Source organism: Squalius cephalus (assembly GCF_949319135.1).
Source record: "Squalius cephalus genome assembly, chromosome: 23".
Classification (NCBI taxonomy): domain Eukaryota; kingdom Metazoa; phylum Chordata; class Actinopteri; order Cypriniformes; family Leuciscidae; genus Squalius; species Squalius cephalus.
Genome location: NC_137144.1, coordinates 24,889,717 through 24,903,963, shown reverse-complemented (window position 1 = coordinate 24,903,963; position 14,247 = coordinate 24,889,717). Strand labels below are relative to the sequence as shown.

The following is a 14,247-nucleotide window of genomic DNA, read 5'->3' as shown; positions in this document are numbered from 1 at the left end:
TACCGTCTAAGGACTTCTTGGTGAAATTTGACCTAGAAAGTTGGTAAAAAGGTTGTGTTTTAGCAGCAGAACTAGAATAGATTCATAATGGATGCTTTGCTTTATCATTATTTTTCTTTTAAAATGTATTTACAATTTTCTAAAAGCAATAGGGTATATGATAAAAACTGTGATTATAGTCATGGTTGAAGGCCTCTTTTACCTTAGGGCTTAAATTGAGAAAATTAATTTTAGTTTCAACAAAGCTTTGTGACACTACTGTAATCACAAACCTTCAGATGGAATTTGATTTTTAGTGTCGGCTGATAATTTTATATGTCGGCGGATAATTTGCTCCATCATTTTTAATGAGGTTGTGTCAGGGTAAACAGGTTTATAGACATTTAAATGGCTTTTTACCTCCGAATAGGGTTTGTTTCTGACCTCAATTTACTGTGAGTTCGAGCACTGTTTGAAAAAAAAAAAAAAAAGCCATTCTATGGCTTAAATGTTTACTGTTGAAATAGAGCCAAATAATCACAGTTATCATTATTATTCAGCTTCTGTGGTAATGGACAAATGCTGTCAGTAGAGCTTAACCTGTATTAAAGCCGGAACAGCTGTCTTCAGCAGAAGTCCTGGATGAAGGGAGATTCTCCAGGGTTTTCATGTCAAATCTTCCTCCTTTCACTCACTCGCTCACTCTCTCTTTCTTTCCATCTGCCTCTCATCATTTCTTTATATGTGCTCTCATATCAAGGTCAAAACTGTTATATTGCTCTCTTAAAAACCTGGTAACCAGAAATACCCTTGTGAGAATTTATGACTGTCTAAGAGAAACTGAACATTATAAGGACCTTGCAGGAGTTACTTCGTTTTTGGAGGTGTTTCAAGTTGCATATTCCGGACAAGAAGCGAAAATATGTCATTATTACTCACCCTTCTCATTCGTTAATATTAGTAAAGTTCATTCTGAATAAAATTACATCTAATTTAATTGGAAAGAACATTTTAGTTGACAATAAAGTACAAAATTAAACTTAACAGAATTATTTTGTTATAGTTACTCATTGTACGAGTGCATCCACAATGTGACACAATCAGACTAGCATGTAGCTTAGTTCAAGATAAAGTTCAAAATTATTTTGTAAGTAAACTAGTGAACACCCTCACTAATATATGTCTCCTCCTGTGTGTGTGTATCTTTATAATCCACCGGATATATTTTCTTTTCTTACCCCAGTGGGAGAACTCGGAGAACCGGAGGTTTGTCTTGAATGATGTACGCTGTCAAAATAGAACATAGCAACGGTCTGGCAACCACCCAGAACACCCCAGAAACTACATAGCAACACAAACAACCAATCAGAGCTATCCAGTAACTGCATATAAACGCCCTGGCAACCACCCAGAACACCTCAGTAACTGCATAGCAACGGTCTGGCAACCACCCGGAACACCCCAGTATCATCATAGCAACAAACAACCAGTCAGAACACCTCAGTAACTGCATAGCAACGCCCTGGCAACCACCTAAAACACCAACATAAACAACTAATCAGAACACCTCAGCATGTCTCAATTGTGTCTCCTAACTAGCCAGGAGTTAAATGAAATCAAATGGAAACCTGAAGTCTCCTGCTTCTCAGATATTTCTCCTCAGGGATTAAGTAAGTTATCTAATGTGCTCGAAGTCGAACTGCTCCGTTCTACCAAGATTTACAAGTCTGCTATTAGATCAAGTCAGAGATCTCAATATGAACTCAAAAATTCCCATCAAATCATCTACGCTGCTGTGCATTTTTATTTTACAGTCAATCGAGACCTCATGAACTTTGAAAGGGTATCAAGAGGCACGGCTGCATTTGCGCCCATGTTGTGGTCACTCTTGCACTGCGTGATGTCTTTCAGCTGTCTCAGGTGTTGTTTGACAGGTCTCCGTCACGAGGAGAGAGTGGGTGGACCCGGACAGGCTGCCGCTGTAGAGCATAATAAATTTCGACGTGTCTCATTTTAAAAGCATCAGGACACATTCTCCCCCCGCGCCACAGAAGGACATGCGTCACCGTCTCTGTTTGACCTTGATATCACTCTTGGCTTTACTTTTAAGGTAATTACATTTTAATGTTTTTAGAATAAAAAAAAAAAAACATCCTCACAATTGCATAAAGAATGAAGGAGGAAACATTAGACGGATGACAGAAGAGGTTGATGACATTTTATCAAAACGAACGAATACCTTCTTAGTCATCAGCATGTGGGAAAAACTATTATGTAAATCTGACAGACTCTAAATAATGAATAGTGAGGGAATATTCTGCTTTAATAATACACGTCCAGGTAATCGCTAGCGGTCTTGTTTTTCTTTTTAGGTCAGGGGTTCCGAAACTTAAAGGGCCAGTTCACCCTAAAATAAAAATCAAGTCACCCTGGTGTTTTTTTAATACTGTATTATTCCCTTTTTCCTTTTATGGACCAAAAAAGGAAATTTTTTAAAGCAAAAGTATCACAGAATGATCCCATGTGAAACATTTTGTATATTCAAGTGTACGATATTAATTTAATGTATTATATAACAAAATTCTTGACCTTGGGCGTTGGTTTCTGTGCATGTTCGTGTGCCGTAGTTCACTCTGAGATTCTCTTCACTCAGTTTCTCTTCAAATCAAGAGAAATTGGATTTTTTAAATCTAGATTTCTCTCAACTTTTGTGCTTTTTCTGGGCGAGTCGAAGTAAACCCTGGCGCTAACAGTCACACTAATGTCTACTGTACAACCTCAATGTCTTTAAAGGCGCACTAGGTAAGATTTTTACCTTAATATAACAGCTTCGAAATCATTTCGATGGTAAATGAACTCGTAGTGGGGCGAATCATCCCGATAGCAAAGCAGGAGGGGGACGCCGCTAGCAAAACCAGCAATGCAAGTTTGAGAGGTGGCGCCCCGACAAATCTCGCGAGAATCACAACTTGCTTTACGGCATGACGTCACATACATCAACAACATATGAAGCAGCCTCTATGGAAGACACTCGCACGCATTTCAGATGTGAATCATGGCAGAGTCGATGAAGAAAGCGCGGTCGGAAGAGTGCAGAGACGGCTCTGCGTGACTGTAACGTTAAATACAAGTACTCCACAGCGACTCTAGGGGGCGCCGTTTGAGAAAAACGGAAACTGCATAGTGTGCCTTTAACTCCTTTTCTGGACATCAGCACAAAGAAGTTGTCTGTGAAAAACATTTATTTCTCAGATGAAATTCAGTGCAATCAGATACAAAATGAACGCCCTAACTTACGGGCCCTGGATGAGCTCCTTCGCACATCACATGAGAACTGTAAAGCAAGGAGAGCTCATCGTAGATGGCAGACCGTTCCACAGACATTCCTGTCATAGAAGCTTCAAAGCATAAACTGGGCCTCGTCCATCAAACACAAGCAGAACGAAATGTTTCATTTGTTCGTAAAGCCATTTTTGCATAATTTGTCATATTCGCTTCAATAACAACATCCCATAAACAAGTTCTTCCTGATTTTTTCCCGCTCTCCAGGTATTTTTTTCATTACTCGATTTTATGAAAAATTTACATGCATGTGATTTCGTGCATGTATTTTGTGATTACAACAATTTATGTAACTCACGTTTTATGTAATATTAACATGGAAGTCACCAAAAAACATCCAAAATCTACATTAAAAATGTTTTACACACAATTTACAGAGACATAAATAAAATGCAATATCCATTAGAAGGGCTGAACGTGTTTTTGGCAGTGGAATGGGGAAAAAAACGCAAGTTCTTGAGATGTGTCTTTTAAAAGACATATTTTAACTTGTCATGCGTAAGATGCTACAAAAGATTCAAGACGCGTGCGCAACGGTCAAACACGTCCGTCTGTGTTTACATGGAAAAATGATGGAAAAAACTTTCTGCTTGCATAAACGTGACAGTATAAAAAATGACAGTTTACATAAAATGATTTTACAAACAAATTCATTCGGCTTGCATTTCATGAATGAGGCCCTTTGATGTCAAGCTTTCAAAATGTAAACATACAAAATAAAAATGTAAAGTAAAAATGTAATGGCAGCAAACATTGTAGTGCATTTTAACCATACTTCCATATTTGTGTCATACAACATGCTGTATTTACATGCAAGCATTATTTGTCTGGTTTATTTATACTTCTGGGTATGTTTTGTTCGTAAACCGTTAGCAGAGAACATGTTCAGGCTAGCAGCAGTTGGGCAGAGTCGGCAGGAACTTCCGGAAGAACTTCCTGAACTCTGTGTTGAAGACGGTGTAGATGATGGGGTTGAGGGCGCTGTTGACGTAGCCCAGCCAGGTCACGATACTAATGACGAAGCCGGGGATTTCACACTCCTCGCAAAGAGCCCTCATCGTGTGCACTACGAAGAACGGCGTCCAGCAGAACAGGAAGGCACCTGTGGATGGACGATGTCAGATGTCACACATAAACATATTGTCGTCATTTAACACTGGAAGGAAACGCCACAACTATGACTATAACAATACAGAGGAATGATATTGTTATTTTTGCTGTAATCCCACTGATTAAGTGCGATAAGGCCCGTTCGCACTATTGACAATAACTATAAAGTTTTAACAATCGTTCTAATTCTGTGAGAATAAGTTTGTCCTCACCACAATTGAACTGATTAATGACAGTTGTTTGAGCTCTAGCTAACTTTTTCCTCATATTGTTCGTAATACTGCTGATTATACCATGGTCTGGGTGAATACTCGATTCTGATTGGCTGCAGGGTGTCCATTAAAAAGTGATAGAGGACACCTAGTAAAGGAGTTCTGGTGAAACTGACTGTTTACCGTTCGAAATTAATAAATAAATGCGCTGGCTACATCAGCTGTGAGTAACCATAGCAACAGGCAGTCAAAGTATCCGTTTACAATTTATTGTATCAAAACAAAACTGAAGGGTTATGAGCAGAGCGGACTATAAATATCTCCGAAACCAAGTTATTGTTTGTAAAAACTTTAGATTTCGATTGTAAAACTAATTAAAATATAAACTAATGTTTTAAAAATGTGTTATTTGGCAAGTGGCCATGGTATAAGCGGGTTAATGCCCTTCGAGGTGTCCATTGTCAGGTATTAATGGACTTCGCTGCGCATCGGACGGTTCACGCCTCGCCGTCGTCCATTAATACCTGACAATGGACACCTCGTCGGGCATTAACCCTTACTTAAGGCCCGTTCAAACCAAGGACGATAACTATAACAATAACTATAACTTTAATAATTGTTCTTATTCTACGAGAATAGGAAAGTTCACACAAGTATTACGTTTACGACACAGGGGAACGAAATCGTTGAAATCACTTTCAGAGCGATTTTTTTCCCTGAACGATAAAAACATTAACAGCCAATCAGAATCCACTCAACGTTAAAGACTCAAGCATTTAAAGTGACAGACGACAAAATTACAGCGCATGCTTATAATAAACAGAATGAAATCAATTGGTGTGGGCGCTAATATAGTTATAGTTCTGTCATGACAACTCTCTGAGTGTTTGGCGTGGTAATGGATATGACAATGTTGATATGTCTAGTCTTGCCAACACACACACAACACACTGCTGTGAGCAAGTAAGACTATACTGTAGCATACATGAATTACCCGTAGCAGATCGATACAGGTGGAGCTGGGGAAGGAGGAGGGTTTCTGAAAGCGCGCTGCACTGCTAAGGCAAATGCTAACCAAGTGTTTGAAGGTTGAGCAGCGAGCTCATTGGCTACTGATACAGCAGGAACCAATCAGCCGTGCCCTATAGAGAATGATGTGATTGCAAGCGTTTGAGTTAAGGACCAATCAGCCTGCGCCATCTAGATTTCCATTACAGAACTTTGTATTTATCATTCTTAGTGTGAACAGACTTGAAAATAAAAATCAAACAGCACACCGTAAACAAAAAAGTCCATAATATTCATAATAAACTGGATAAAAAATGTAAAAAGCCAAAGAAATCTACAGGATCACATGGATGATACAGCACATTGAACATCTAACCCGGTCCTCTTCATTTTCCAGGCTTTTGGAGGCAGTGAATCACCGCAAGACTTCACTTGGAATCAGAGATATAAGTTTTTTTATTCACTTCTACTCAGAGAGGTTCCAGACGCTCTCGTCAGAGGGATATGAAATATGACCCTCCGATCTGTCTTTCCCGCTCCCACTAGGAACCACAGATCTATCATCCGTCAGAAGTGAGAGGACGGGTAGGATGGCTGAAAGTCACTGTAAAGGACGTTACGTTTATCCCTGGAGTACCTTGGCTTTTATGCTTGGTCTTATATATTTTTATATGTTTTATTTTTTAAAAATTATCTTTTGAACATGACTGGGCATTTGCATTGTGGCTCTTCTGACATTGTGCAACTTACAACTTAGCCTAGTTTTAAAGTAAACGGGAATGAAGTACAATACTACATATTTTTGCATGGCACCATTGAACTCATTTGAAACATAATTCTACATATGAAATATTTACGGAAGCCTCTGACCAAGAGTAACGGTTGAAATTAAATTGCATCAATAACCTTAAATCCTTTAGACGTACAGTATACGATAATGTTGACATTTACACTCCTTTAGATTTTAAGAGAGAACATTATGTGAATATATTACTTTGTTAGCGCCTTTTCAAACCTGAGCTAAACAGCACGTGTTATACATATCAAATAAAATAATCATAATAAATAAATGCAATTTAAAAATCCCTATTTTGTTATTAATGATTAAGTAGTATAGTATTTCAGTGGAAACATTTTTATCAAGTTACGTGAGGCAAATGTTAGAATAAAGGATTAAAATTCATTCAACTTCTGCTCACGTTTTTGCAAACAACTATTGGATCATTGAAGGTAAACGTCGTGTTATTCGACTGCGTATTTCTTGATCTTTACAGAGAGCTCACAACCTTAAGAACAACAAATGGTGCAACCAAATAAAGGACAGTCAGGTCTAAACTAGCTAGCAGTTACTAAGCTTCTAGTGTGGACTTCTGAACAGTTGGTGTGACCCAACCCTGACCTCTCTCTCACTCTTCTACCGCCTCTTTCTCGCCTGTACTCAGATTGACAAGGAGTGAAAGGGATTGCCAAGCACTGTCAGTACTGTACACGGCACAGGTACAGCACTGGCGCGTCTCATGAACCCGTGAAGAGGATAAGTGCATGTCTCAATGTGACGACGGCTGCCCCCACTCTGCCTGCTGGACTAAAGTGAGGCTTACATCATAATCGGATTGGAGGATTGCCGAGGAATGATTAGCCAATGAGGGCCAAAGGAGTTCCTCGTTTCAGCAAACGTGGACAGGGTGTTTTTAATCACTCTATGCCCATTTTAAAAGTGAGAGATTATATTTTTTTTTCTCTGTTTTATTTGAACTCACAACGCCTCCAAACTGAGATTATGGTGCATTTTATGGTTAAATCAAAGCTATTTGAAAAGAAATGTGAAGACATTCCTCATTCTTTATAAATAAAACATAAAAAAAAAACCTTGTTTCTTTGCTAACTTGCAGGCAACGACTCAGTCCAATTATTTTTTTTGATTATAACTGTGAAGTGCACAAAATTGCCGAAATTAAACATTTACTAAAAGTATTTAAGTGATCCGCCAATTATTTTTTTAATGATAAAAAAAATATTTCCTGTAAATTATTAAACATGTGAAGTTAATTTTCAATCTGCAAATTGATGTCTATAAAAAGTAATTAAAATAAATAATAATATACTTACACTATTACATACCTCGGGTCGGTAGTGACCCTACACACTTTTTACAAAAAAAAATATTTTTTCTTGTTATATTCTTATAATAGATTGAGGAATACTAAGAAGATTGATGTCTAACCTTAAAAAATGAATGAGTGGGAGGAAGTGAATAACGTCCCGGGTCGATAAACACCCAAGGTATGTGTTTTAAGGTTAATAAATTAATTAATGTAGTCTCTGAAATAATACAGTGTCATAAAAACTAGAGTATAGCAAGACGTGTCAACTTTGACGTGTATTTCACATCAGCTAACTTACCTACTACAACTGGAAGCACCCTCATTGCTTTCCTCTCCCTCCTGTTTATTTTCGCCCCCTTCCTTTGCCGGTTCTGGTTCTGATCTTTGCAGTTCCCAGCAGGATAGGCGAGCATGGACACCGGATCTGGGCTGTCAGGATCGGGGTAGTGATCGTGGTCCAGGTCCTCCGTGTCAGTGAGGTCTTTCTCGATCACAGGCGGCAGAGGGGGGGGCAGGCCAGACAGTGGCGGGAGCGAGGCGGCGGCCTCCTGAAGCTTTCGGCAAGTCTGCATGCTGTTCCTCAGCCGGGCCTTGCGCGCCTCTTCCCAATTCCTCAGGCCCCGGAACATCCCACAATACAGCAACAGCATGATGGGGCACGGCACGAAAAATGAACAGACGGAGGAATAGACCACGTAGTTGTTGTCCTCCAGCTTGCATTCGCTGTTGTCCCGGTTGGGGACGTCGTTGATGCCGAACATCACGGGGGAGGCCACGGCTAAGGCCAGGATCCATGTGGCGGAAAGCAGGACAATCTGTCGCTGGTCCACATGTTGGCGGTTGTAGTTAAGAGGGACAAAGACTGCGATGAACCTGTTGCAAATCATGAGGTATTATAATGCAAAACTATTTAAAAACCTTTCTTGACCCTAATCAACACCTTCCTTTCATCTTTAAATGCTAGCTGGTTGAATCTCTCATTGGCTAATTGAGTTGACCCAATTGTGTGTTGACCTGAACCCTCATCTGCTACAGATAATACCACTCGTATCCAACGTGTGTGTATTTTAGAACGTGGTTTCACAAAACCTGTGAAATGTCCAGGTCATAATTCTCACCCCAAAATTAGTTTTAATTATTATTAATGTATGCCTTTAGTAAAAAAAGAAAAGAAAAAGAAAACTACCACTTTTGGTACAATAATTTGGGGCAAAAAGTCCTTAAATGTCATAAAAATAAATTGTGTGTGTGTGTGTGTGTTCTTTATGCAAAATAAACTTAATGGAAAAAAAATCATTATAACTGTATGCCTATTATAAAAAAATCTGGAAACTACCACAAAATTACAAGAATACATAAAAAATACGGGGCTAAAGTGCTTAAATGTTATATATACATACACATACTGTATATACATACATACATAATTTAATAATAATTTTCTAATAATATGTATTTTATGCTCAAATAAAAGTGTAAATATATATGTCAGATTCATGTATATTATAGTTTTATTTAATAACTGTTCTCTATGAATCTCCAAGCTGCATATCATCTCCATATCAGTGATAGAAGAAGCCACTATTGCTGAGCGAGTACATTTCTAAACAGGAGTGTGAACCCTGAGGCATCTCCCGGCTCTGGACGCATATGGCTGTTACACAAATCAAACGCAGCGGTGTCCGTGTCTCTGTTCTCAACACATTGCTTTTTCATGCTGATTCTGTGACGACTTCTGCCAAGTGGTGTGTTTGCAGCCTTTCCTTGCATAACAAGTTTCATGCTGTTGTATCTCCAGAGCGCCGCCCTGAGCATATATCTCATTAATCTCTCAAAACACCGTCTGTTGAGCCACACTGAATGGCAGGAGGGACGATAATGACCCTCTGATTGACTCGAATCGCCAGGCCAGCGACGGCGGGACAGTCTAACGATGAATCCGGTGGAATTCCAAGATACTTGGCAACTTAATGCCATTTAGTTATTCTGAATACATTTTTTTCTGTCTGTATCTCTACCAGTCTCTCTTCTTTTAAATATAGCTATGAACTTTTATTATAAATGCTATTTCATCGTGTCTTCAAACAGAACCACAATTAGGAAGGTAACCTGCTGTGACCCTTATCGCTCTCCAAAATATAATAGCTGTGCAAAATCAGTGCACTGCATGAATTTGATTCATCGATCCTCGCCCTAGTTCAGGCGTCAGACTTTAAAGGCATGTTTTACGCATTTCGTATCTGCCGCACATACAGTAACCGCAGCCGCGCACATACTTTAAGCTTTCACACAGCATTTCTACAACTCTATACCCCAAATAAAGTGTCTTCTGGATCACCACTGTGGGTTTTTCCTTTGAAAACGACTATAAATAAATGAAATGTTTTAAAGTGGGTGCAAACTATTTCAGCATGATATCTAATTTGCATTAGGATGGAAAACATGCTTGCAAACAAATGGTAATACATTTTCTCTAAGTTTCTGTTTACACCTGGTATTAAGATGCGTTTTGGTCGATCGGATCCAAGTAGACGAGGGAGACACGTTCCTGTTTACACCTGGTGTTTTAATCTGTATTTAGTCTCTTTTGTCTCTTTATAAGTCTCTTTTGTCCACTTTTGACCACTTCTGTCCTGATTTAGGGGAGGGTCTGTGGGTAAATGTATGGGTTTTTCCGATCTTTCGATCTAATGGACAAAATAAGCGTGTGTAATTTACATATGAACATGACCGGAGACGATGGAAAAACACACAGAGAGCATCAGCTTTAGTTTCTGCTCTGACAGACGCAAGACCAGCCGAACGTTGTGAGTGTGTGTTAGAAATCAGGAATGGAGAGAGAACATTGTGCTTGATATGTTTATCATCTTCAAACCAAACTTGGGTCTTCAGCCGATAAAGTTTAAATCCCGTCTGGCTTGAGCTCTTCCCATAATGTTACTCATTAGATCAGTAGACGGAGAGAAGACGGTCTTCTGTGGCTGTTTGAACACATTCGACCACATGAGTGTTTACACTACGAAAGCAATCCGGTCGAATGTGTTTTCAACTACCTCTGGAAGTGGTGGAAAGTGGACAAGCTCAAAACGCATTTTAATACCAGATGTAAACAGGGCCTAAAGTGTAGCTATTATATACTTAAACCATGCAGATTCAGTACAAACTGAATTACAATTGACCGTTCGCAAAGACCCGCCCCCTTTAGTTACTGACAAGCCACGCCTCTCTCACGCGGAGCAGAGAGACTGACAACACACTGACAGACAGAACAGACCAGTTCACTTTTGATAAGAAACAAGTCTCAACTTTCAAATTTGGTCATTTTTTAAAGAAATTTAAACAGTAAATACCATTTCGTGGCTCTTTAATGTGTCTGACAGATCGCTGTAGAGCCTCAGTTAAAACTGCTCGTGAACCGATCATCTCTTCCTTCTAGTTCATTTATAGCATCAAATAAACATGAGAGTACATTACAAGAAATGTTGTTTTAACCACAGAAAGATGTCAGTACACTAAGACTGCTTTGTCGGACAAAAATGGCGGATTCGGCGGATGGTGGATTATGATAGGTCAGATTGCCTGTCAATCAAACTCCCTGCGAAGGGTCAATTGTTTAAATGGTTTTAGTTTTTAATTTTAGTTAACGATATTAACGCACAGACACAACATGTGCAACCGCTCGATGTCAGACCCACCTGTCTATGCTGATGGCACAGAGGTTAAATATGGAGGCGGTGCAAAGCATCACGTCCATCGTCATCAGTCCATCACAAAGGGTCATATTAAGGGACCAAACTCCATCCTGGAACTGAGAGGGAGAGAAAATCATCACTGTCTTTTACTCTTTACCAATTTGTTGCTTGCTTCTCTCATACATGCCATGTTTTCCTATCATTCCCATGGCTCTCTGACCTCTTTCACCTTCCCCTAACCTCCTGTTCACAGCGGAGCGACTGCGAAACCTTAATTTCCCTAATATCCGCTTGGCGTTGTCACAACACACACACACAAACACACACACACACCACATGCTCTCAGGCTGATGGTAATTTAGTACCTGATGTGCATCATGTGTTCTAAAAAAAAAAAGAGATAAAACAGCAGAGAGGAGGATTTAATGGCATTTTAATTATTGGCCAGGAGATGAGGACAGATTCCTAATTGCTTTTTGGTAATGGCCTCTCTCCCATGCCAACGAGCCCCGTTCCCCCTACAAGTGGAAGCCATGAGATCGTGGTGAGGGGACTCATGTAAAATTGTAATTAAGCCACGGCTGACTCACTGGAGCTTATTTTTCTCTGTGTCCTTGTACTGAAGAGCCAGCCAAACAACCATGAGTCGCTTGCTTCGCTCCCGGTGACCTTGTCTCCGCTGTCTGGGGCCCTCACAATCCAGTCTAGGGGATACGGTAACTAGCATGGCCCCGAATGTCCGATCGACAGTTATTTTGGAGGCCTCTTTAGTGGAAGGCCTCGCGCCCGCATCCCGGGGTGACAGACAATGTGTGTTGTGTGATGTGTGTTCATGATGTCCGCTCTGGCAGAGACAGACAATCTCAGCAGCAGGGGGCCGTTGCAGGCCGGATGAATGCAAGTCTGCAAAGTTTTTCACGCAAGGGTAACAATTGAGCATTGATGCTAAGTTCGTCTTGCGATTTTATGGAACAGTGTCAGGTGATCAGATCGATTAAGTGTTAGATGATCTATTGTCAATAGATGAAAGGTTACTGTTATCATTGTTAACCATAGTATTGGCAAGCTACTACAGTTACTCCTGCTACAAGAAAACCGTTCGTTTTACGTTCATGTGTATGTGTATGTATGTATATATATATATATATATATATATATACACTTAATATTAAATATTAAAAAAATATATTGCATAAAAATAGCACGTATCAACTACTAAGTTTTACGTTCACACACACACAAACACACATAGGCTATATACACACACGCTCAATATAAAATATTCAAATATAATATTGTATAAATATAGCATGAAATCAACTTATTTTATTAATTATTTATACATTTTATTTATATGCATTTCTGACTTAAAATAAACTTGGTTTACAAGTACAGACATGTTAAAACCAGCATGAAAGTGGCCAATGCTCACAGTGGGTCATTTAAGATGATCACCAGGTAAACCAGCTTAGCGGGGTTTTACAAACCTGTTTGTTTTCTGGTCACCTTGCAAATACACAATATAACTTAGCTAATTAATAATCTTAACTCACCTCTGTATACACGAACAGCGGTAATACCAGAACAGCCAACAGCAAATCAGCAACAGCCAAACTGACTATGAAGTAGTTAGTTGTGGTTTTCAGCGCTTTCTCCGTGTAAACGCTCAGACACACCAGCACGTTCCCACATATGATGATAATGATCAATAATACCCCGAATATGAGCGCTGGGAAGTTGTAGTTCGTGGTGTGGCTGGAGATGGTGAGGTTGGCTGGCATGTCTGCCTCTATAATAACCTGTCATCTAGGAATCCTTTGATAAAACTGACCGTTAAAACCCGTTTCTTCTTAGCCATTATTTGAGCGCTCCTGAAAACTCCGACCTGCGTCCCATTATTTTTTGTCTTTAAAGGAAAAGAGACGTTGAGAGTCCCAGTAAGCTCTAAGATCATCGCTGTTCATTCTTCGTTGTTTGACGCAAAAGTTTTCTGTCAGGTTCACACAGCCCGAGCTCGCGCTTCTATTTCCATCCACCTGCGCGCGCGTCTTAAAGCGGCTTAGCGTCGCGCTGTTAATATCTGAGGCGGTTCATTATATTGACGCGAGGTTATTGAAAACGCTTATCTTTATAACAACATAACTTGTTAAAGTTAGTGAATAGGGCTGTAAATAAAGCCTCTCAGCGTTTCACCGGTTGACCGTCCGGTGTCTCTCCGCTTTAGTTTGAACGTAACGATCCACTGGAGTGATAATCTCGTCATCTCTGACGGGTGGGTGTGACATTTCCCCCGAGTGGCTTAAAGATGGAGGTTTAGGCTAAATCTTGCGTTCTTACAACACTAAATAATCACTTATATTACTTTATGTGCGTATAATAGGGGTGGATTTATTTGACTAGAGATAGTGATAAGCTAGGTCTTTATGTTTTTTCGACGAGTGTCGTTGCCTCTCGTAGCACAGAATCAAACGCCAACTGTCATAAAGACATTTATTTTATTTTATTTTTTGTAATTTGATGCAAAGGTAGTATAATACTAAGTATAGTGTTATAAATGTAGTGTTATAAATGTACATACATTTAAAAAAAAAACTTTGCAGGATTTACGATGCTGATGACCGTTAAAAATAGTCATCACAATCTGTGAAAAGGGTCCATTGGCTCTGATTTGTTTTCAGTATATTCTTTTCTGTCCTTGTATTTTCTTTTTTTTTTTCAAGATAAATTAAAGTATATATCATTGTTATATGTATGAGGACAAGTTAAAGTCCCCATGAAATCAAAATGGAAGTTTTTTAG

At 39.4% G+C, this 14,247-nt stretch overlaps 1 protein-coding gene across 1 annotated transcript; it reads right to left on the bottom strand.

Moving 5' to 3' along the window:
• Positions 1–2,421: 2,421 nt before the first annotated feature.
• Positions 2,422–13,884, bottom strand: drd4a (dopamine receptor D4a). Its single transcript, XM_079858872.1, has 4 exons — positions 13,002–13,884; positions 11,452–11,564; positions 8,055–8,629; positions 2,422–4,423 (listed from the first exon to the last, which is right to left on the bottom strand). Exons 1-4 carry the CDS (start codon positions 13,227–13,229, stop codon positions 4,212–4,214), a joined length of 1,128 nt encoding a protein of 375 aa, XP_079714998.1. The 5' UTR covers positions 13,230–13,884; the 3' UTR covers positions 2,422–4,211.
• Positions 13,885–14,247: the final 363 nt, after the last annotated feature.